At 37.0% G+C, this 24726-nt stretch overlaps 2 protein-coding genes across 3 annotated transcripts; both read left to right on the top strand.

Annotated features, from left to right (window-relative positions):
• The first annotated feature begins 3238 nt into the window (after nt 1-3238).
• On the top strand, nt 3239-10147 carry LOC149844538 (uncharacterized). 2 transcript variants are annotated; one of them, XM_089997245.1, is made up of 5 exons: nt 3239-3363; nt 5412-5710; nt 5798-5920; nt 8729-9019; nt 9780-10147. In XM_089997245.1, the coding sequence occupies exons 2-5, from the start codon at nt 5447-5449 to the stop codon at nt 9984-9986; spliced, it is 885 nt and encodes a 294-aa protein (XP_089853371.1). In that variant the 5' UTR covers nt 3239-3363; nt 5412-5446; the 3' UTR covers nt 9987-10147. The 2 variants fall into 2 exon arrangements, with proteins under 2 accessions (XP_089853371.1, XP_089853372.1); XM_089997246.1 differs by having other exon boundaries at nt 3346-3363; nt 5446-5710.
• Nucleotides 10148-16886: 6739 nt separating this feature from the next.
• On the top strand, nt 16887-24370 carry LOC149844537 (uncharacterized). Its single transcript, XM_089994699.1, has 7 exons — nt 16887-17412; nt 19971-20048; nt 22691-22725; nt 22829-22884; nt 23339-23449; nt 23559-23650; nt 24021-24370. The coding sequence occupies exons 1-6, from the start codon at nt 17038-17040 to the stop codon at nt 23624-23626; spliced, it is 723 nt and encodes a 240-aa protein (XP_089850825.1). The 5' UTR covers nt 16887-17037; the 3' UTR covers nt 23627-23650; nt 24021-24370.
• The last annotated feature ends 356 nt before the right edge of the window (nt 24371-24726 follow it).

Here is a 24726-nt window from a genome sequence, read left to right as displayed (position 1 = left end):
TAAATGAAGCTACTTTGCCTGCATATGCCGCCACCTATATATGAGAATCCAGTTTAATTGGGTAGAGCCCTACGTGGGATTCCGGTCCCTGTAGATGAATTTTGTCTGTCTGACGATCCTTGACAAGAAATTCAAAGGAAGTAAATTCAAAAATACAGTCATTATCTTCAGTAAACTTTTTCACAGATAAAAGATTCATCGTAATAGCCAGAACGTGAAGAACATCTTTTAGGCAAAAAGTGAAGCTTTGAGAATTCAAAATAAGATTATGAGTGTGGAAGATAGAGCACATCTTATCATTACCCACCATAACTTGTTCACCATCATGATATTGCGATTTTTGAGAGAAATGTTGATCATCCATGGTTAGATGATTTGTAGCACCAATATTATGATACCAGTAATCATCATTAGATTGCTGAAGAGACATTACAGAAAAGGCTTTAGGAATATTTCAGCAAGTTTTAATAGTGTGTTCTCATTTTTTGCAAAACTGACAGGTTATGGTGCCACGCCCACCTTAATAACTGGGGTTATTGTTATTATTAGACATGTTGGGAGAGGGACTTCTTTGACCTCTCCCACGACCTCTATTAAAATTATGGCATCGGCCCTGACCTCTTAAAGTGGTGAAGGCCGTTTGTTGAGATTCAGATGTTTCAAAAATTTTGATATGAGATAAAAGCACACATTTTTCCTGATTGAGAAGCAGATCATATAAATCTGTAAAGGAGTATGCTACTGAATTGGTTGTGGCAGATGTCACAAAGCTCTCATATTCATGAGAAAGACCGTTCAGCGTAATTTGGATTAATTCTTCATCGTTTACAGAGTGATTTGCAGCAGCGAGTGAGTTGGCTAGAAATTTGATATGATCCAAATAGGACAGCACATGCAGACTTTCTTTTTTAATGAAAGTTAAGTCTTTCTTCAGAATCATGAGTCTTAAAGGAGATTGAAACCCATATAATTTTTGTAAAGTAAGTCAAGCCTCACGTGCTGTTTTGGTTCTTATAATTTGACCAAGAACAATTTTTGAAATGGTAGCTTTTATCCAGCTAAGTGTCAGTTGGTTGAAGCGAGTTCAAATGGGATAACTTGAATTTTATGTCTTACCTCCGTCTAACGTAGCAATAAGAAGCATTGGTTGAGGAGATAACCCATCAACAAATTTAAGAAGGTCATGACTGATCATGACAAACTCAAGCTGAAATCTCCATATCAAATAATTGTCTTGATTAAGCTTAATCGAGACGAGGCTTGCAATAGTGTTCTATTGGGTCATAGGGCAAGAAAGAGATAACACTGAGGCCATGTCAAGCTCGATAAAGAGTCATGGCTCTGATACCATAAAAGAACTACAACAGAGAGAAGAAAATATTTGTGTATTGCATTACTTTGAAGATAGCCAAGTAGACTATTTCTAAGTTAAACAATGTACAATGGTTTATATGCATGAAACAATGATAACTCTGAAATTATTGTTTTTTATAATGATTATTACAAACGATAATCAACAACCTTTAGTTGAACTCTTCATTGACCGGACTCTTCGCACGTTGAAATATTTTGGAGACAGGAGAGGTTCACTATGTTTTTGAAGTGTACGTAGTACCGATGTCTACCATATCCTTATCATACACTTTTTAGTGGTACAACATTCATACACGAGGAAACATACATCTTTCAACCATACAAATGCAAAATAGATTATCAGCCCTTTAAAAACTATTTGGAATATCTAAAATAGTTTGTCAAACCCCAAAATTTGTACCCTTTGAAATGATAGCTCACACCAATGTGACAAATATCGCGAGATTTATGAAAATCTTGCGAGAAATTGCCTGGAAGTTTAAAACGACAATTTCTCGCGAGATTTTCAAAATATCGCGAGAATTATGAAAAAACATAAATACCGCGATTTAAACGTGATATTTATATTTTAAACGGCTATTTATCATGAAAAAATCCTATATTTTTATTTTTAAATAATTTTATTAATATTTTCTTATAAAAATATTTTTTATGTTTTTTTTTGCCAAGATTTTGATGAAAAAATATGAGTTTTATGGAATTTTTTCAATTTTTCATGAGTTTTTGAAAAACTAAAAATTGCCGATAAAAACTTTTGTCACTATCCCTCACACTGGTCTCAATATCTACAATGAAAAGGCTCGCAAATACAATAAAATTACGATATTGTCATAACAACATAATTAAAAAGACGAACTCCCACTTAAATTACTACCACCTGCGTTACACCCTTGAAAATATGAAAAACACCAACACAGAATGAGACCATCCAGCATAGGCAACATGTAATTTTAAAAAAGACTAGAAAATTATCTCTAATTTAATTGCTTTTATTAATAATTGGTATGTTTTTGTGTCTCCTTTTTTTTTCTCTATGTTTTGATAATTTAATATCGATGATAACTTTCTGAAGTACCTAATTCTCTCTCTCTCTCTCTCTCTCTCTCTCTCTCTCTCTCTCTCTCTCTCTTGCGTGATGGGGTTCCTCGATAAAAAAAATTTAAAACAAATTTGTAAATGACATGTATACGGTAATACATTGCATGTTGTTAAAAAAAAGATATAACTGTGTTAATATAACTAATATTTTAAAAATAAAAAATTGCAAAAAAATACTCGTAATAATCAATCATGATCCTCTCAATCTATGTCATGGAGGTACATGGATAAAAAGATGTTTGATGATCAAAATATCTTTATGGAAATAATATTAAAAATTATCAAAATATATTAAAATAATAAGCTTTCTGTATCTGCATTCAAATCAGTGTGTTTCACCGGCCACATGTGGCCAAAATGGCATGTCATTGCGACATCTCTCAACTCAGTTTGTAAAATGATCTTATAAGGAAAAAAAACTAATTCTAATGCAAATTTCAGTAAATCTAATGCATAACACACCACACTAGATCTACTGAACATGAAGAGCCAGGCAAGAGGATCGCTATCCCCCAGTTTGGTTGGTAGGTGCATTTAATCGACGGCCAGAAGTTTAGACGGGTAGATGGGTCTAACAAATTATTTTAAACTTTTTAAAAGTAACAAAAAAAACTAATTTAAACGACAAAAATCGCGAAATTTTATAAAATATCGCAATCTTATCGTATTTAACGGACAAAAAATCTACGCACTTTATGCGATACTTTCGAAAATATCGTGAGACTGTCACTTGAGGTACGCCTCGTGGATGGAGAGCGCAGCCGCCATCCCTCTGCAGAAAATGTCGTTGACTTTTTTACCCAAGTTGGACGTATGTAGCCCCCTCTGCGTCTAGACAGGTGCGTGGCTCTTCGTGGGGAGATTCGTATCCGCATCGTCTTCGTCGCCCAGGTCTCTCTGATCCATCCCCACCATCGTTTTTAGATTCTCTCCTTTTTATTTTTTATTTTTTTCTATTCGGTTGTTTCTTCTGCTTCATTGATCCCATTTCAGCTAATTTATGCTCCTTTCTGTTACTGTTTTTTTTGTGGGTTGGTTGATAATATTCTGTTTTAGACTTTTAGTCTTGCAAATCACTACGCTGGATCATGTCTTTCTATAGGTCTCGAATATTGAGCACAGAAATTAGGTTTTAAGGTTTTTGGGTACTCGAATTTAGTGTTTTTTGTTCAGATATGTGGGTATTTGTGGCTTGATATTGACGGTGAAATTTGATTGATCAATGGTTGTTGATCCGTCTATGTATTAGTTTTTAGGTTAAGTATTTCCGTATGTTTCTTCTTTTTGATGTTATTGTTGGTGGTTGTGCTTTGTTGAAGCTGTTAGCTCAATTTGTGATATGAATGGACAAGTCTTTTTGTTTCTTCGTCAGTTTGTTTATTTAGTATTCAGATTGCTTTGGATGTTTTGTGTTTTGGGTGTTGATTGAGTTCTATAGTTGTATGGTTCTGCTTTTTTGTAGTTAATGGGGAAATGTAAGTTTGATTTAGTTGACTACTTGTTTCTTGAATTGTTTTTTTGTAACTAATGCAAATTGATGTTCTTGTTGCGCGAGTTCACCTGATTCAGAACATGACAATTAACCAATTCTCTCTGATTCTTTGGTTTGAATTGGTTGATTTGGCTAATTCACCTAGTTCCTTAATAAGCAGAGTTGGTCCAGCTGAGTTATATTGATTTAATGATTCTGAATATTCTTGCATACCCAAAAGATTTTATGTTCTTCCTAGTTCACAAAAAAGAAATACTATGCACATTTGCATGCATATGTTGTTTGAGTTGTGATGCAGTTTGGGTTTGAGTTTTTGTGTGCGCTATTTAAAGAGTTTTTCAAACGTAACACAGTTGGGTAGCGTGAATTCTCTCTGGCAAACTGCTGCAGCCTGCATTGACCCCATGATTGATCAGAGGTTCAGAGAGAGTTGTTCTATTTGTCTTTTAGATGGTCTGGGATTACACATGTAGGTTCTTATGTTCATCATCTGTTCATTCATAATCATGTGAGCAAAAAAAAGAGGGGATGGTTGTCATACCTTCTTCCGAGTCATGACATGTATGCAATTCTGACCCACTGTTTGCTGCTTCTCTGGAAATTGTGTCCCATAAGGAGTTCCTAACAACTGCTATCTATATGAGATGGACTCTCTCCCATGTTGCTGTCTGCAGGGACTGGTGAAATGTGTTCCACTGCAAACATCAACTCATCAAGTCATAACATGACTTGACTGCAAATTAGCCTCTCAAATTTCTCACAATCATGGAGTACCCTCTTCTAACATCAATTACTTCCAGTGCTGCAATTTCATCCATCTATACAAAGAATGACTAGAACTTTGCATCCTGCATACCTCTCCAAAAGTGACCACACCCGCAGACTCCTGGTGGAAAATGGAAATCAATAGAATAGTCATGGTCAATGAGATTTTGACCAGGTAGCTTATCTATGATGAAGTGTTTCCCCTAAATAAGAACTGTGCTCCCTCAGACACTGAAAATATTCACTAATTCACTGTCCCACCAAAGGGAAGGAGGGCTTGACTGGATGAGAACTTACCCACTACCACTAGCTTGCTTAATGACCTAGGAACTGATGCTCCCTCCACCTAGGAAGGCAACCTAGGATGATCAGAAGTTTGAAGATCTATCATGATATTTTGATTAGTTCCATGGAGTAGAACTTTTTAGTTGCTGAGTATGGAATTTGAATTCATTTCTTTTGCTTGTAACAACTATAGTTTCTTTAATATCTCAGTATGAAGTTGTTGCTAATTCTTGCGTGTAGTTTATATAGTTATGTCTACCTTCAAAAGAAAGATTCTTAACGTCTACTATGGATGTTTGGAACTGATGAGTCTTATCAAAACTTTAATTTCTTTTGTGTGAATCTTCAGATTTTTCAATAGGTTTGGAGTCCTCAGAGATATTCATTTTCTTTGCAGGGACCTTCTATTATAAAGTTTTTCATTCTTTCAGGATGGATATAACAAAATTGGATCCCAGGACCCTGACTCTGCTAGGGGCAGGTTCCTGTGTAATGCTTTCCATGCATTTCACACTCCAGTTGTTGTCACAACACCTCTTCTACTGGAAAACCCCAAAGGAACAAAAGGCCATAATAATTATCATACTTATGGCTCCCATATATGCAATTGACTCTTTTGTTGGTCTAGTTGATATTCAAGGAAGCAAAGCCTTCTTCACATTCCTGGATTCAGTTAAGGAATGCTACGAGGCCCTGGTAAGTACTAATTGTAATCTTATTGTCAGATTTCTTTCAATCTTCCCTCATGACTGCCATTAATTCTGATCTCAAAATGATTTGTAGGTGATTGCTAAGTTTTTGGGCTTGTTGTATAGCTATCTGAACATATCAATTAGTCAAAACAGGGTACCAGATGAGATCAAGGGAAGAGAAATCCACCACTCGTTCCCCATGACCCTGTTTCAGGTATACTTATGCTTTAACCAACTTTCCAACTAGCTTTTATCATTATTGCATTCTTGTAGGCATTAACTTAGGTTTTTCAATCATACATGATATAATAGTCTATGTTAAAAGAATTGCTAGAGCCGAGTGGTGCTGATGAAAGTAACCCTGACTTTCCAAGGCTCATGGTGCTCTTGAAAAAAATTCAGTGTTTCAGCTTGGTTACATTTCTCCTCTGCATAATGAACCTCTAGGCAGAGTAATTGGCTGCTGAATTACAGGCTAAGCCATGAATCTTTGTTTTTTCCTAGGTTTCCCATTCCTCACAAGCTTGCACCATTGTTTGTGTTATCCCAATGCACACAAGAAACTCCCAAAAGCCCATTTTTCTTCTTCCTTGGAAGAAAGCAAGTTCTAATAATTCCTGTCTTGGCTGAAACATTTTGAATGCCCTAGTTGAATCTTCTGAACCTTAGACAGGTTGCACCAAGTCTCCCTGATCAACGAGAGCCATTGGTTCTCTGACTGAGTTGGGGCCCAGCTGGTCGCTCATCAGAAGACACTGTAAGATCTGCTGAGAAGACCAAAACCAAGGATTTGTGCAGTCTTACAAGGCATCTCATATAGGATGGTCTCTGTGAGCCCAAGGAGTCAGGGGGACTTTCCTGTTTATTTTTCTTTGTTGTCATGTAATGTTCCGGCTAGTTGGGCATGGAAGCAAGTGGTTTTGTCTATATATACAACAACAACAACAACTACGCCTTCATCCCAAAACAATTGGGGTCGGCGATATGAACCAAAAAAGAAAATCATTCTGGGTCTTCCACATGAATCCTTCTCCTCCAATCATTTCTATCCAATGCCATGTCCTCGGTGAGGTTCAAAGCATTCATATCCTTTCCTATCATCTCCATCCATGTTTTCCTAGGCCTACCCCGACCTCTTTTAACTAATATATTTTCCCATTTCTCCATCCTTCTAACTGGAGCATCATTAGGCCTTCGCCAAATATGTCCAAACCACCGTAAACGATTCTCTCTCATCCTATTTTCAATGGGTGCAACGCCTACCTTCTTACGTATCTCCTTGTTCTGAATCTTATCTTTTATTGTATTTCCACACATCCATCTAAGCATACACATCTCAGCTACACTCATTTTTTGAATATGATGTCTCTTGGCAGCCCAACATTCCGTACCATATAGTAAAGCGGGTTTTTATATAATATATAATATATAATATATAATATATAATATATAAATATAAAATAAATTCTAAAAATCAAAATCTATTATTCCAACAAGTCAACATAAATTAATTTAACATTTAGATAATTAACATTTAACAACCAACTAAACTAGTAACAGAACAGGCTAACAACCTTTATTCAAAGAATCAAAATTCAATAACAAGTAAAGCTACAACTACAACAGATGATTACCACCTAGAACAGCATCAACAGTAACCCCTCTCTATATAAGGGACAATCCGTTGATGGGAATATGGTCTTTGTCGAGAGGGAGACAGAGATGAGAGAAGCGAGAGGCACGTCGAGAGGGAGTTAGAGACGAGAGGAGTACTTGAGCTGCGTAGAGAGGGCGACGTTGCGAGGGCGGAGGTGGCAAGGGGCTGAGAGAGGTTGAGCAACGTTGCGAGGGGCAGAGAGAGAGGGAGTCGGGGGTTTAGGGCAGAGAGAGCCAAGAGAGAGAGGGAATCGGGGGTTAGGGCAGACAGAGAGAGGGGGGGGGGTTAGGGCAGAGAGAGAGAGAGAGAGAGTCGGGGGTTTATGGCAGAGAGAGCCAAGAGAGAGAGAGAGAGTCGGGGTTTCTTTAAAAAAAACATGGATCGGGTTTTTTGGACCCGATCCGCGGCATACCCGCACTGCGTCTGGTGGCTATACCCGTGTCGACACTAGTACGGCACCCCAAATGGAGTGTCCGTGTGTATTCTTTATAATTTACTTAGTGGAAGACATTCTTTAGATGAGATATTCTTCACGCTCAGAACTTCAGATTTGTTTCTATAGGAATAAAAAAACAATTGTTCATATCACATCTAAAACCAAATGGAAAATATTGAATTTTCTGGTTAAATTGATTTGAACCAAAGCATGATTTTTAGTTAATAAACAATGACTCAAGGGTGTGTGTGTGTGTATGAACTTACAGATGTATTCTATATAATTTACTTAGTGGAAGACATTCTTTGGATGAGATATTTTTCATGTTCAGATTTGTTTCTAGAAGAATAAAAAAACAATGGCTCATATCACATCTAAAACTAGATGGAAAAAATTGAACTTTCTGGTTAAATTGATTTTAACCAAAGCATGATTTTTAGTTAATGAACAGTGTTAAACGCATTCTGCAATTTTTGATTAAGCAAACATGCCAGTAACCTGTAACTGTTTTTTTGAAGTTTTTTAGGACATTTAGTCAGTAAAATTGTTTAGGAGCTACTAGGCTTCGGCTTGGCAACCATTTAGGTGCCCAGTCATGAGAAATTTAACTTTGTACAATCATCAGTATGCTGCCTCCCTATTCCACAACCATCATCATGATATCATTCATTATCTTTGAGATCTTTTTTCTGCAGTTCCATATTCTAATTAGGTTTGTAATGGGTAGTTCATTTTCGCACTCATTTTTTGTTTCTTTAATCAGTCTTGAGAAATTTTAACTTTGTACAATCATCAGTATGTTGCCTCCCTATACCACAACCATCATGATGACGTACTTCATTATCTTTTAGATCTTTTATCTTTAGTTTCATATTCTAACTAGGTTTATAATGGTTTTTCTCACACATTTTTTGTTTCTTTGACTACAGCCACATACAGTCCGACTGGATCATTACACATTAAAGCTTATCAAGTATTGGACCTGGCAGTTTGTCGTTATCAGGCCTGTGTTATCTGTTTTGATGATATTGCTGCAACTTCTAGGATTGTACACCAGTTGGATAAGTTGGACTTTTACCATCATATTGAACATCTCAGTCTCCCTGGCACTATATTCTTTACTGGTGTTTTATCATGTATTTGCGAAGGAATTGGCACCTCACAGGCCTTTCGCCAAATTCTTATGCATCAAAGGGATCGTCTTTTTTTGCTTTTGGCAGGTAAGTTTTATTCCAAGCATTCTCTTTAGTTTTCTAGTGTTTTTCATGTACCCCACTTAAAGTTGCATGATCGAACTGCAGTTCTTCAATTGCTTATTGTCTGAAAAACCTAGTAAGGTGGTAAAAATCTTAAACATATTTGGTTTTGGTGAGATCGGAAGTTACTCATGAGCTGGCATAATTCCTGTGAACTCGTTAACAAATGTGCACAACAAATCATCAGGTTTGGGTTCGGTTGTTAAAGGACCCTAACAACTTATCTCAAATTATTCCACTTGAATTCATGGTTGAGTTTGTAATTGATTCTTTTCTTACACCAACATAATCACAAGCTAGTATAATCTTAGTTGAGTTGCACCTTGATGAAGTCCCTCCTATTCAAAAGCTGAAAAGTATCATAATATGAAAACAGTCTACTGCAAGTCAACTTGGGAATGACTCTTCACAAAGCCAAGTTGGTTAAGTGGCCTGCTTGCAATTTGGCCAACGCTGTTTTTCTGTCAAAACATCAGGTCCCTTGTAGATTCTGTTTTTTCAGCCGAGTCAAGCATCTTATCTTAACGACTGGTAGGTTTTCACTTCCTACTTAGAAGTTGGAACAAGTTCTGAAGTTTCTCAGTCAAATGGATGATTGTAAGAGACTAAGTTTTCTATTTATTTAAACTTTATTGTTCTATTTATTCATGTGATTTTCAATTTATTTAAACTTTAACATACTATTTATTCATGTATTATGTGTTTTGTGGCTCTCTGTTGCCAGGGTGTTGTAGTTAAGATATTGGCTGCTTTGGGTGTCATAAAATCTCACCATTTCTGGCTGGATGTTGAGCACATTGAGGAAGCTATTCAAAATGTTTTGGTATGCCTTGAGATGGTCGTGTTTTCTGTTATCCAGCAGTATGCTTATACTGTTGTTCCTTACAGTGGAGATATCCAAGCAAGACTGAAATCAGGAAAGAACGACTGAGAACTTTTATTGTGCACGCCTGCAGATAGGTGCGACCACATGCATATGATACTTCAATGTAATTGTCTTCTTCCCTTGTTTACATGAACCATCTGCTCATAGTGATGTATTGAGATACTACCTAAAATTTTGTGATGATTAATGCCATGGAATATGAATAATCTGCTCTCTCATATGTCCAGCAAGTGCATTTCTCACAGTTCATGCATGCGCACATGCAGCAGACACACACATGCATGCAGATTTTGGTGCGATTCAGCATGGATGCCTAAAACATGCACCTGAAATCATACACCCGAGTCAAAATTGGATCATTCAGCTTGAGAACCCAGTTAGGAAACTAGTTACCATTGTATTAGCAGGCTGTATCATGCTAGATTCTGGGCCTGCACTTAGGTCCAAACATCGTCTAGTGGGAACCACTATAGGACTGAAAATGAGTTGGATACGAGTTTACCTAGACATACCTGACCAATAATTTAGATCTTGACTAGCATCTCTAGTAACCATATTCATACCCATATCCAACCAGATATATCCATATTCTATCATCTTTTTATATAAATATTAGCACTATGAGTGGTATTCCTAGAAATGGATATGGTTCCATTTGATATTCGATTCATATCCTACCAGTTACAACCATTTTCAGTTGGTTGGTATCAAACCATTTGTGCTGTTACATTGAAGGAATTTGTCACTTTGCTTCCAGTTAAAACCCTTCCAAACGTAAGCATAGCTACACATAAAACGATAAATATGACTTATACCATATAAGCTTGAAACTCAAATTGTTGAAATTGAGGGTTATTAGCATAAACAGGCCTGGGTTTGTGGAGATAATAATCTCTGCTAAGGCATAGGTTGCCAATGTCTTGGATATGCAACCCATTTGGGTGCACCCAAATCTAACCAGATAACATTTGGTTGGGTTCAGGTTCGGGTCTGATTTATGTAAAGTCCAGAAAAAATAGTGCTGAAACCAGACTTGCTTTATTTAAAGAGTATTTAGAATGCAGGTTCTTACTTAAAAATGCATACAAAATACTCGAGTACAAATATCCAACAAAAATCATAACTCGAACTGAACCCAAATTCGATCCAAATATTGTTGTTAGGTCATTTATTTTTATGCTAGTGTCGTTTATTAATATTAGGGTTGGTTCCTGTACTCTATACAAATCCACCCTGTTGACAGGCCCACTAAGGTACCATGGGCTCTGTATGCTTCTCCTAATGTCAGAGTTAATAATCATCGAATATTGTCTTTCTCTGCCGGATTCATACCAGTTTCCAAACCTGCCTAAAACTTCTCTTCGGTATATATATATATATATATATATATATATATATATATATATATATATATATATATATATATATATATATATATATATATATATGTGTGTGTGTGTGTGTGTGTGTTTTCATAAAGCTTTTTTTTTATTTATAATCCAAAGAAACTGCACCCAGCAAGAAGACCTGGTCACGCTGGCCAGCCATACCTAAGGTCGTTCATGCTGGTGGTATAAAACTCTGAGGTTAGGACCCTTACCCCGGTCCTATCCTGGCATCCGCTTGCGCAGAGGGGAGATGCCCACGAGAATTGAACCTTTCCTACCCGTCTAACAGCCAAGGCCCCACTGCACTATGCCAACCCCCTTGGGGATATTTGTTAGAGCCTCTTAAATAATATAAACCTTTCAAATGAATTGTTTGTTTAATTAAAAAAATGAATTAAAAAGTTTGAAAAGTCTAACCGCGGGAAGGTTTTTGGAAATAAGGAAGCCTGAACCAGACTCGTTTCTATCCTTGTAAGATGATATGCTTCTCAAAATACCTAGCAATTTGACAAAATTTCCTCTATCCAACTTTTTAAGACATTTTTATCTTTCTCACATGCAAACCCACTGAGGTTCGCAAGATATATAGGTATGTTGTAGAAAGTTTACAACATTTCAATAAGAAAGAGATTTTGCAATCATCCACAAATACAATACAATATTTGAAAATACAAGTATAACCTACAGACCTCACTTAAGTTAATATTCTTTAAGAAACTTTGTTAATGTATGCGACATTCACAATCACCTATTGTGAATGTCTCTGATGTTTACATTTTTATGAGACCTCTGCAATTAAAGTACGACCTTTGTGGATATAACCTGCAAACCTCCTTTTAAGTAAATACTCCTTGAGGTTCACAAATACTTTTTGTGAATGTTTTTTGATGTTTGCACTCTAATGAGATATTCACAAATGCAATACGACTTTCACGAATATAACTTGTGAACCTCCTTTAACTAAATATTCCTTGATGATGTATGCAAATTTGTACAGACAATAGCAAATACATGTTACAAATGTTACTAACTTCTGCATGCTTGTTGATTCATATATAAAGTCATTGGCCCCCTCTACCCAGTAAAAAGTACACCCAACTTGGATCTTGTGGCAAAGAACACCCCATGTGAATTTTGAACTCATAACATCCCATCAACTTGGTAACATTCAAGAACCACCCTTACCAAATGAGTGGATCCCTTGTGAGTTGGTTAATAATCTTTACTTCCAATAACATTTACAAAATATTTAACATAATAGGTCTTCAAGTAATATAGTTAATCAAGTCCCTTTGTCGAGTTAGATTTGAAATTAAGCAACTCCCATGTAAACAAATATAGCCCAGTGGCAGTAGTTTAGACCCTTAAGTAGACCCTAACAGATCCGATCCAAATGGAAGTAATATGGCATCCTCTATTGCAAAATCCTAGCTTCTGCTGGTGCAAGGTACATGAGCCCGAACTGAGCCCGTCTGGGTTTACCAAAACAAAGAGGGTAATAAAAGGTAGGGGGTCATTTTCCTTATTTAGGATTTGTGAACGGATTAATCTTACATTCAATCCTAACGGTCCAGATGTATTAGACTGTTGGAATCCGCATATCCTCTAACAGAGGATAGAATCCTTTTTTAAAATCCTATTCAATCTTGGCTGTCTAACCAATGGCAAGGATTAGTCCACATCCTCATCTAGCTGTGATCACCGTATGTCAGACGATAAGATTTTTTTGAAAAAGTTTGAGTGCCCAATCCTGATTAGGGATGGCAGTGGACCCGAGGAAACATCTGAACCCGCTTTGTTTGGGGGTGAGGATGGAGGACATGAAACAGTGAATGGACCAGGGATAGAGGTTAAAATAAAAACCCATGTGGGAATCGAGGAGGGGATAAACTTACACTTTTTCCGCTCTGCCTCATCTTTAATCCCCATTAATAAAAATGACTAAAATATGTTTAGTTATTTAATAAAATTATATATATATATATATATATATATATATATATATATATATTCTTAATACTAAATTTCTAATCTTAGATCCTAAAATGACCCTTTCAGTTTCTTCAGTTCTACTTTCTCTATTTCTTCCGGTCACCCAGGTGGGCGGCCCTTTCTGCCTCCTCTCAAGGCTCCCCATGCCTCTCCGTGTGACAATTTGATACTCACGGCAACTTGGCGTCTCCTTCTCGTCCTAACAAACACAATAGTAGGGAGATGGGGACGGTAAATTTGGTGAGATGCAGAAACGAGAACGAGGATGGAGACTGGGCAGGGCAGGGATGGAGATGAGGACGATAAGTCTCCTTATCACAGGGATATAGGGATGGCATTGGATCGGGGTAGGGGCGGGGGACAAGATCTCCACCCTTGCCCCATCTCAAAATTTTGCCCTCCATCCTTGCATGGATTTTGATTTTAACCTTCATCCTCGCTTTCATGCATGTTCATTTCTTTCTGGTCCACTGTCAGCCTTAAAGAAATTTTAGTTATTTTACTAATGGGGATCGGGGATGAAATGGGGCAGGGTGGGGGACAGTGTAAGTTCATCCCTACCTCCATCCTTGCACGGGTTTTGATTTTACCCCTCATCGTTGCCTGTATCCCTGTTTCATGTCCTCCATCCCCGGTTCAAAAGGCACGAGGCGGGGCCGGGCCAGTTTTCTCATGGTCCACTTTCATCCTTACAGGGACGGAAGTCACTATTTTGAGACAAGGCAGGGATGAAGACTTGTCCCCCACACCCACCCCGGTCCACTGCCATCCCTAAACCCGACTTATCACCCATTCTCTCATATGAATTAAGTATGACCCTTTGTTAGGTGTAAGAAGGAAGGGAGAGAGAATTCCAAGAAGAAACGTGGGTTACTTTTTTACCTTTTGGAAAAGGTTGGTTTTGAATAGTCCCATATTGATTGTGCTTGAGTTTTTTGTGGGCTTTATAAGCCACATGTAAACTCATACACTTGTTCCTGAGAACAAGAGAGTGGGACGACCACCACACACACACGCTCACTTGCCGTGCCGTGTCGGGTCGGGCTCGGGTTTGGGTTTGGCCCTTTAGGGCCATATCCATTCAAGACCAAAGTACCTTTTTACCCAAAGTTTCTGTGGATACGGGTTATGAGAAATGATAACAGGTCACGACTCCTCGAAGTCTGTGCTCGTTATGGCTCTTCGGATTCCGTTAACGGGTCACGTCCCCTCGAATTCCGTAACGGACTCCTTTTACGTTTCATAACCGTTCGTGGGTTATAAAAGCGTGGTCAGGGGTGGGGTTACGGACATGCGGAGAGACAGACGCTCTGGTTTCTGAAGCTCTGTGTTTTCTCTTTTTCCTGTTGTTTTCTCTCTCTCTTTCCCGAGTTATCCTGAAAGGGGTTGTTCTGCAACGTTGGTTTGAAGAGGCTGTTTTCGAAGGACGACCCGCCGGAGTGCACCGTTCGGTTCGTCGTGGCAATTGTATCCTGGGGGAAGGACGCTGGACCCTGATTTTCACAGTATGTGGGGGCGAATCTTCTCTAAGGGGAGTACTTTCGTACGCCTTAGCCTGTTACACAATATTAACATGCTTCTCTTATGTTTATTGTGTTTCATGTATATGTTTGTTCATATGCTGCTGTCTGGATTTTGGTTTTATGCGGAACCTGTCATGCTTGCTCCATGTTCCTGTTTCGATCTATTGTTTATCATGATTTATATGTTGATTTATATCATGTTTTATATCATGATGTTGATTGTGAAACTGTGTGATCCGAAATATGATCCAACACCCTTTTCCTCTTTTACGACACATTATCAGAGTTTCCTCTTTTGCAACACATTATAAAAGAGTTATTGATGCAGTTTTAGTATATCTATAATGTATGGGATATTTAAAGTATGAACTTTTACTTAAAATAAATCATAAAATATTCGATAAATTTGAGTTGAATCATATCCAACAAAAACCATATAGCTCAAACCCAATTCAAATAATCTTCCCTAGATGATGGCATCTTGAAGTGGGGCTACATGCTCTTGTAAAATTTCCACTAAATCGTCTTCATCGTCCCAAGGGTATCAATGGGTCAGGTTTGATTCAGACTAGTTGAAACCAGACTTGGACCCGATTTTTTAGTATAGTATTGAGTTCAAACCAGAGTTACCGGAAGCGCCTAGGTAAGTGGGAGAAGCGTGCTTCCCCAAAACGTATTTCGAAAGCGTGAAACATTGCACTTTCGAAATGCACAGAGAAGCGCCATTTTTAAATAGGAAGCACACTTCCCTTTAATGGAAAGTGTGCTTCCCATCACGCTTCTTCCGTGCTTCCTTCACGCTTTCCCCACACTTTTCTCTCGCTTCTTCCATTTTTTCAATTTTTTTTTGTATTTTTTGTTTTTATTTTTTATTTTTATTTTCTTCTCTCTTGCTTCCTAGGTCGCTTCCGATTCGCTTCTTAGGTCGCTTCCGAGACGATTCCCAATTTGCTCTTAAGTGATCTCACGCTTTCCACTTCCTAAAATTTTGAAAGTGCCTCGCTTCCCGCTCCCGCTTCCCGTATTGCTTCTTGCTCCCACTTCCTCAACTGACAACCATGGTTCGAACCCAAGTCTAATAGAATCTACTATAAGAAAAAACATACCCAGACCTCATGAACGAGACCCGGACCATACATGGTAAAATCATATTTTTATCATTTTTATTCACAAACTATACCCAGATCTATGTATTATTTATCACCATATTTGGATACTAAAGAGTTTGGTTCGGGTAAACCCGACCCTGACACCCTGATGCTACCCTCATAGGTGAGGAACTTCTTGTGAAAAATATAATATTTTTATTTTTTTCAAGTTTTTTGGGATATGAAACTGACCTTTGGGATTATGTTTTTACGGTGTAAATGTCAGAATTTACTAGGGTTGAAAAATCAATGTACCAAATTTTCAAACCTAAAAAAACATCTTTTAGGTAAAAAAATCTATGATATAAGGGTCAATTCTTACTATTTTGACAACGTTGAATGCATCCATTAAGTCAGATTTGGTTAAAACAACTTCCCCCGAGATTAACAAATGCCAAAATATGACCTGTTGAAAAAAACCAAGCAATGTCACAAACCTCATTATTAGGGTATTATAAATTAAAAAATATGTCTTCGATGAAAATATAAAAGAAGTGTATATTAAACTTAAAAATATACCAAAATATAAAATATATAAAAATATAAAGAAAGATTTAACAAACTAGAAAAATTAAAAGTTTTTTACTGTCACGTTAAAGTTAAGGCACTTTAAAAAAATCATGACTTTTCAGAATTTTGTCTGCATTCAAAAATATCATGTTAAAATTGCGATATTTTTATAGTAACCGTGATCTCAAGTAAGTCCACATGCATCTCCATGACCATCCAAATTTTCTTTTCCTTCTGAATTATATCCAAATTTTCTTTTTCTTCTGAATTATAGTCATCATAAAATAATTAAATATGTATAATTATTGCACATAAATTTGAAGATATTATCATATTTAACACCGCCAAGGTATTTCACAGCCACATAAATTCAGGCAAACTTCATTACCCAACCCACTGCGAAGAGGGAAATCTCTTCCCCCAATCCGTACGCCACACAAAAAACCACACTACCCACCTTCATTGATTCATTCAGCATTACACACACACACAGACCACTATGGGTTTCTGTAATCTCTAAAACTGTCAGTTTGTCATGAGCACGCTCCAAATCTCCGTCCATTTCCCGGCTACAAACGGCCGGCTCGATCCCACCAAGAAAACTAGCCGTTACTGCACTCAGCTCTTGGCTTCTCTCTCTAAAACAAGGAGGGGGAGCGTTTTCACCGACACCCACCATGGAAATTGGAGGGCCTTCGCAGGGAGGTGGTCTCCCTTTCATGGTGATGGGGTGCTGAGGAAGAGGTCTCTGGTGGTGAGGGTCAACCGGGGTTTTGGGTTTAATGGTGGTGGTGGGGGGAGTAATGAGAACACTAGGGTTGTGGGTAATCTCATTCTGGCAATTGGGTTGACGTATCTCTCTATGACAGGGCAGCTTGGTTGGTTACTGGATGCAATTGTTTCCTTTTGGGTATGAAATTCTGTGACCATCTTTTCCTCTCATTATTTGGCTTGATCCTTCTTGTGGGTTTGCTTTCTTGGATCAGAAAGAAAGAGAATTTATAGTGATGGGATTTGTTTGTTGGTGCTCAAAGTCTTATGCATTAAAACAAGAAGCAGTTGAAGAGATTTCTGCTCCTGGATAGTAGCCTCTGAAGAAACAGAGGAACACCTGTTTTAATGTGGAAACCATGGGTCATGACAAAGATTCTTTCATGATTATCTTCTAATTTTGCCTACTCTTGAACCCCCATATTTTTTAGTTCATATCATTAAGCCTTGTCGTATTCAGTTGGGATTGTCTACACCTTCAACTTTATCACCTCACACTTTTGTGCTATTGTTGTTTTAGATTATGTGTGATATGCCCATATCATCACAAACAACATTCCTTAACCTTCTGTGTTATCAGCCCAACCCTTGAAATTCTTTTAATATACTTTGCTCCTGATTTTATCTCTCTTTACTGTTTGCGGTGTCTGTCTTAACACCATCATTTTGGTTATTTATATTTTATCTCGTTGTTCTTCTTTATCGTTTGGTCACTGCATCCTATGTAGTGCTAGTTTTATCAATTATACTCTTGTCTCGTGGCGTAAAGTGTTGGATCATGATGGGGTTAAAAGTGATGCAAGCTCTTCATGTTGTAATGAATGATATTGTTGAACTATTGTCTGTGGGTAAGTTAGGTAAATCATGATACGTGACAATGACTTATTCAATGGATGAGCATGCGTTGGTACTATTCATGATGAGATCCAACAGAAAAGTTGGTTATATCAGCCTCATAAACTTAATGAAGAATTCACGAGGCTAGCCAAGCGGTTGCCAATTTTTGTTGCTTCCATCACAGACTATGTTTTCACTAATTATATCAGACCCTTAGACCTAAGGCAGAGAAAAACATTAGCTCCTGTGGGAGGTCTTCATAAAAATTTCTTTGTATGAGGGCGATATGACTAGTTTAGTGCACACTTGTACTTTTATGTTCCGACTGTCACAGTTCAGGCTCAGTTTAAGAATAGAGATCACAATTTTACGGATTGTGTGAAATGTTGTTAGCTTTTCAATGCAACAAACCGTTTGTAAAAACTCTTTCAGACGAGAGAGATACAGATGATTTACCGGTCGGATGTTAGGCCGAAAATACAAAATAATGGAAAACACCAATCAGTTATTGCTTTGATTTCTTTTAGATGAACCACAAAACCAAAATATCCTTTAGTTCACCTCCGGGTTTTTTGAAAGTACAATTTTAGATAATGTCTCTATTTACATCCTCCTAGTAGCTAGTGGGACAGACAATGTGGATTGTTCTTTTTCTTCCTTTTCTTTTTTCATTCTGAAAAAATCCTGAAGGTAGTCAATCCTAAGATTCTGCTCCTAACCAACAACTTATCTGAAATTTTTTCATACCTATGGTTCAAGTAGTACTGAGCTTGCGCTCTGCGATCAAGCCTTTCCAAGATAAATTTTTCATGTCCTTATTTTGACTCAATGGAACTCATTGTTTAATTTTTGAATCGATCTATATATTTACTTTGCTGAAAGTGCCTTGGTCAAAACTTTGGGTTCAGATCACGGTTACCAGAAGCGCCCTTAGTAGTGGGGAAGTGCGCTTCCCCAAAGCACGTTTCGGAAGCGCAAAACATCGCACTTACGAAACATGCTGGGAAGCGCAACCAAAAAGTGGGAAGCGCGCTTCCCCTTTTTTCATTTTTTTGTATTTTTATTTATTTATTTATTTTCTTTTTTCGCTTTCCACTCGCTTCCGGTTTGCTTCTTAGGTCGGTTTTGAGACGATTCTTGGTTCACTTCAAAGTCGTCCCACTCTTCCCGCTTCCTAAAATTTTGAAAGTGCCTCACTTCCTGCTTCCGCTTCCTCGACCAGAAACTCTGGTTCAGATAAGATTGATGATAGTTTGTAGTTGCTTTAAAATAAATTTCATTAATTTGACAAGTTCTGTTTCCATTATCTTATCACAATGATATGAGCCACTCTCAAATTTTAGTTGATCTAAGATGAACTTGGGCTGAATCTCACCTGAAGGCAAGGTCCCTCTCAAGTAATTGACTGCCATTGATATTGTATTTGACATAAACCTCTTACCAGTGAAAGGGAATCAGGCCAGCTTGATTACACGCACACTCGCAACTCTTTTAACTCTTTCTTTCTTTCTTTCTTTCATATTTTTTCTGTAATATAGTAAATGGAAATGGTAATAACAAATTATTTCTTGACAGAACTTATTTATATTATAAAAAGAATGGATATGCAGTATAATGGTGTATTATTGTTTTCAGTTGTTTATAATCAGTCCGCACCTCACATATTCACTAACCAAATGTACAATTGATCTATTACTTTGAGTTGTTGTCCCTGGTTGGAAGATTAGCTGATCCATTAATCATGTCTCTCTCTGCTTTTCTTTTTCGCATCATGAAAGGAATTCATGGCTGTTGATAAGTTAAGACAAGTAACTACCCTGGTGGAACTTGAAACTAATCAATGGAATTTTATGTGAACAGATTATTGTGGTTCTTCTGCCAGTTGTTGGCATAGGTGCTTTCTTGTGGCTTGCTGGACGAGACATACTTCAAGGCAGTGTATGCTTCCTTTCATAATTTTCTGTTTTATGTTTCTTGATATCATCAATGTTTTTCTTCTCTGCCTGCATATATTCTTAAGCATGTGCATTCAGTTAAGCATTTCCTTTGTTATCCACAACTGTAAGTGGTTGTATTGATTAAGTGGTTTGGTTGAGGATTTAAAGTGGGCTGTTGTCAATTCTTGTCTATGAATTAGAATTCAATGATTCTAGGTGGGAAATAGGAAATAGCTCAGATGCACCCCTTAGAGAAAAAAAAAACCTTAAGTGTGGCCTATATTTTAAACGTGAACTCATTTATCCTTTTCTCTGACCATTATTTTTAAAAGTTGTCTTCGTTTAAGGAATGGAAGCTTGTATGGCTTGACTAAGTATTCTAGGCACATAACTTCAATGTCCATGAACTAGTGACCGGAAATGCCACCACCAAATAAGTGTGTCAGAAGAACTGGAGTTAGTCAGACCCCCTGCCATTACAACCAAGACATATAAACAATGAAAATAGCCACTTTGACAAGTTTTTTCTTGATGGAAAACTAATTTTTTTTATTTAATTTGTTGAGACTTTTATGTGGTTTACAAGAAGCAAGTTCTAATGATAATTCATGAAAAAATTACTTGTAATTGCTATGAACAATGGGATTTTATATATCACGTTCAGGCATTTAGAGGATTCAATATATTGGTTGAAGAAATTAAATGTGTTTTTCGTGAGGAACTGGTTTTGACAATAAATATTTGTGTCTATTATAAATCATTGTTCTGAAGAGTTCAAAACAGAAAATAGTCTGGATACTCTTCTTTTTCTTTTTTTACCTCTCTCACTCTGACTTTTCAGGCCAGCTCTTTCTAAGACTATGAGGAGGAGCATTGTATCATTGAAAATAATCGAACAGTTTTATGCCTTAAATCTGTTGTTGAAATCATATACGTGAATTTGGACATTATAATTCTATGATGCTTAATGAACAGAAGAGGCCATGATTTGCAGATTGGAATAGCTGATCTATGAGTGAAATAATGACCCAAAAAATATTTACCCTGTAACATGATATACCAAAGAAAATGAATGGAAGAGGGTTGGAATATCAGAATTTGATGCTTGTAGGTGTAGTGTTATGTGCATATTGTGAACATCAACGTTATCCATAAAATTTTGTGTTTACAAGTGTTTTCAGGAGGTGGGGTTTGGAGGGGGAAGAGGATTGGACAGAGTCCATTTTGTCTGAACTGTCATGTTTCTTTTTGTATTAGCTGTATAAGGGGTACATATAATTCTTTGGAACTATGGATAAGACAATTTTGTATTTTTTTCTAAAAAACTGCATATTTGAGTTGTCCATTTACACATTCAAATCAAATCAAAATGAAGAAGCTCGGGTGAAGGTTTCACCAGTGGCAGGGGGGGGGGGGGGGGGGGGGGCGGGCACTGGTGAGACCTTGGAGGGGGAAGTTTGGGTATGATGAAATTGTGGTCCAATGGGATAAGATAGGTCATGTATAAGGTTGGCTTTGAATTAGGTTTTGGACCTCCAACTTAATGAATTGGACTAGGAAATGGATTCTTACCTTTTATAAGTAATCCTTTGTTTTCTTAAGAATTATGATTTGTGAAAGGATGTCTAGTTGGAATCTTCATTGTGATACTTCCAAATCATGGGGTTGTGTTCTTTGACCATTGAAATCACCCAGAAATTCCTACAATGTAACAAACAAGGGAAGGAAAGTTTGAATCTAAAATTCAGAACTTCACTTATAATGATATATTGCTCTTTATTATTGCAAGGTTCCAGTAGTTGCCTTAGTTTATTGGTTTGTTTCTGGAATTTTACAAATAATCTCAGAAGACCTTTACTATGAATTGACCCTGTGAATTGTGTTCTTTCCATCTTGTTTTGTGCCTTGACAGAAAGGATCATGTTTGTTTTCATCAATCAATATTACAATACATTGGCGTCTACATGTAAGTAAAAGGAATTAGGAAAAGAGGAAGACCATTACAAACTTGAAGGGAGGCATTGAGAAGTGATAAGAAAAATTGTAACGCGACCAAGTTAGGAATAAGAGTAACATGACTCGTGAAACCAATTCTATGTAGTTGAGAAAACGCTGAATAATGATGTTGATGGTTGGCATTTATTTCTGCTGGCTGGGTTATGAAGTCTAATCAGTAAAGTCCAGTCACTCTCACTAAAAGGAAATGAAATTTGCTTATTACTTGCATATTCAAGGGATGTAAATTTAGGGTTTCTTTCAACTTTGCTATCTAGTCCTTCCTCAGCACATCATGGGAAGTTCCTTCTGCATGGTGAAAACATGACAATGAACTACTCAGCAAGGCTTAAATATTGTGTACCTATCGAAGAAGTTTAGTAGCTTATTTGGAATTTTTGTTTTTAAGCATAGCCTTCAACATAAGAGCCATTGTGCATTGGAGTGGCTGTTGAGATGTTATTTATTGTGTTGCTTCTTGACTTTAATGGAATTTGGTTCCTGAGAATAATTTATTTGTCTCATATTGGCATTAAATTCTGCTTGAGAACCTCTTACTGGTATATCTGGATGTTTTTATGCTTCCAGTTGCAATAATTAGTTTTCTTTCTTTTCCGTTCTCATTTTATCCCTTTTTGGTGTGTGCAGTGCCCCAATTGTGGAAATGATTTCCAGATATTCAAGTAAGACACTGGCAATTGACATCTTTTTCTACTTAATCTGCTGATTGTTGTGTGCTTTTTTTTCTTTTGCAATTGATAAAACCACACATGTTCTCTTGTGCAGATCTTCTTTGAAAGATGGCCCTCAGCTATGCCCATACTGTAGCCAACCTTTTTCAGGTAACTACAGTTTTAGACATGTTATTCCAAAGAAAAGAATTAATGTTTCCATCTTCTTCATCTATTCATCCCTTTATCCTTTTTAAATTCATTTCAAGTTTTTCTTTCATCATAACACAAGAAGTGGAGAAATTTATGCCATATATTTTCTTTGTTCAAATTTAGAAGCTATGACTGACCCATGTCCCATGGATCGGCTGTAGTTATGGGGATACATTATTTTTATGAAGTTATCCAATACAACCAGTATATAAGGAGATACAGTATGGGAATACAAGTGGAGTATAGTGACATAGTTATTATCTGATATTGAACGATCTTATGTTTGTGTTCTACTGGTCGATTTCCATAGTCGTACGTCCAGAATGTTTCTGTTTATCAAGGCTGTTGTGTCTATCTGCATGTTGGTATTAACATTGTAGCATCTGTTTTAAGATAGTCCATTGAATTCCAGTGCAGGATGGCCAATTTGTTAGGGAATCTGCAAAATTCTCAAACAGCAGCCGACGTACAACCTTTGAACAAGCTTTCAATGGATTTACACCTTGGGGATCATCTGAGAAAGGTATGAATATTAATGAGCCAGATTTAGATGCTAGACAGCTTGCACCTTTTCTGTTTTTTTCAGATCTATATTGCCTTCTTTCTTTATTCTCTCTTTCTGATCTTGACAGTTTCTTCTGGGAAAGCCTCATCAGGAACAGTTGTGGACATTGAGGCTGAAGTAAAGGATGTTGACTGATCCTTGCCATACCCATTCTGTCAGGCAAGAAAACAGGGTTTTGATTCATGCTTGAATATCTTTTTTGCATGTAATATTGATGTTATTATAAATGGTCTAAAAGTAGGAATGGTTCAGTTTCAGGTCCATGAGGACCTGCAAGTTGGATTGGGCTTCTGATGCCCTTATGTATTTCAAGTAGAGACTGTTCATAATCAAACCAACTTATTGGGTGGGGTGGCTGTGCGCCCAAGCATGAATAAATCAGTTTGAAATCATTTTTGTTTCTCACCAGCCTACGTAAATCTTCTTGTGACATCAGCATAACCAACATCCTGTTTGGGTGGTTGTGCCAATGGAAATTTGTGTTTATTAAACTTGATGCTGTAAATGTTTTGCACATTTTATTTTTCAGGTTTTCTGTCATGATGCAGAAGGCAGTAAGCGAGTGGTCACAAGGAAGTTATTGGTTAATCAACATTGCTCTGTTTCTAAAACAGCCATGCTTCAGGCCCTGCTATTATCTTCTTTCTGTACTCTTGCAAGAATGTTTAGATTGGACAAGGAGGCCATTGACTATCTATTGAATTTGTGGAGGCTCATGTAGATAAAACTGAAAAAAAAATAACAAAACAGGAAATCTATTATTTAGTAGAAGGATAAAGAGATTTTGATCTTTTTGTTTTTTGTTTTGTAGAGTTTGCTGTTTTAGGAACTTCAGCAATTGGTAATTGACGATATACGAAGTTGTGGTTCCTGTTAAAATTGTATACCTTGTACATATATAATGTATATATTATATATGTCTGTATATGTATACATACATATGTATGTATATGTATATATACATATATGTATGTATATTATATACATTTTATTTTTTATTTCTTTCTTTAAATATATTTTTTAGTCAAATCATGTGACTAGTCATTAGATTTGGTCTAACAGATAGTTAATCTAGCCGTTAGATTAGGTCTAACAGCTAGTGAGCTTCTGCCTTCCCTCTCATTTTGTGTATATAAAGGGGTCACCCCTTCAGTGTTTGGTAATGCATCTTGCATACCTTGAGTGAATTAATAAATATTAATTTTATATTTTGCGAGTCTTCTTTGGTGTGTGCC

This window comes from Nuphar pumila, chromosome 2 (assembly GCF_984573655.1).
Source record: "Nuphar pumila chromosome 2, dmNupPumi1.hap1.1, whole genome shotgun sequence".
Lineage (NCBI taxonomy): Eukaryota > Viridiplantae > Streptophyta > Magnoliopsida > Nymphaeales > Nymphaeaceae > Nuphar > Nuphar pumila.
Note: the sequence above shows the minus strand (reverse complement) of the source record. Positions and strands in the feature narration are given on the sequence as shown.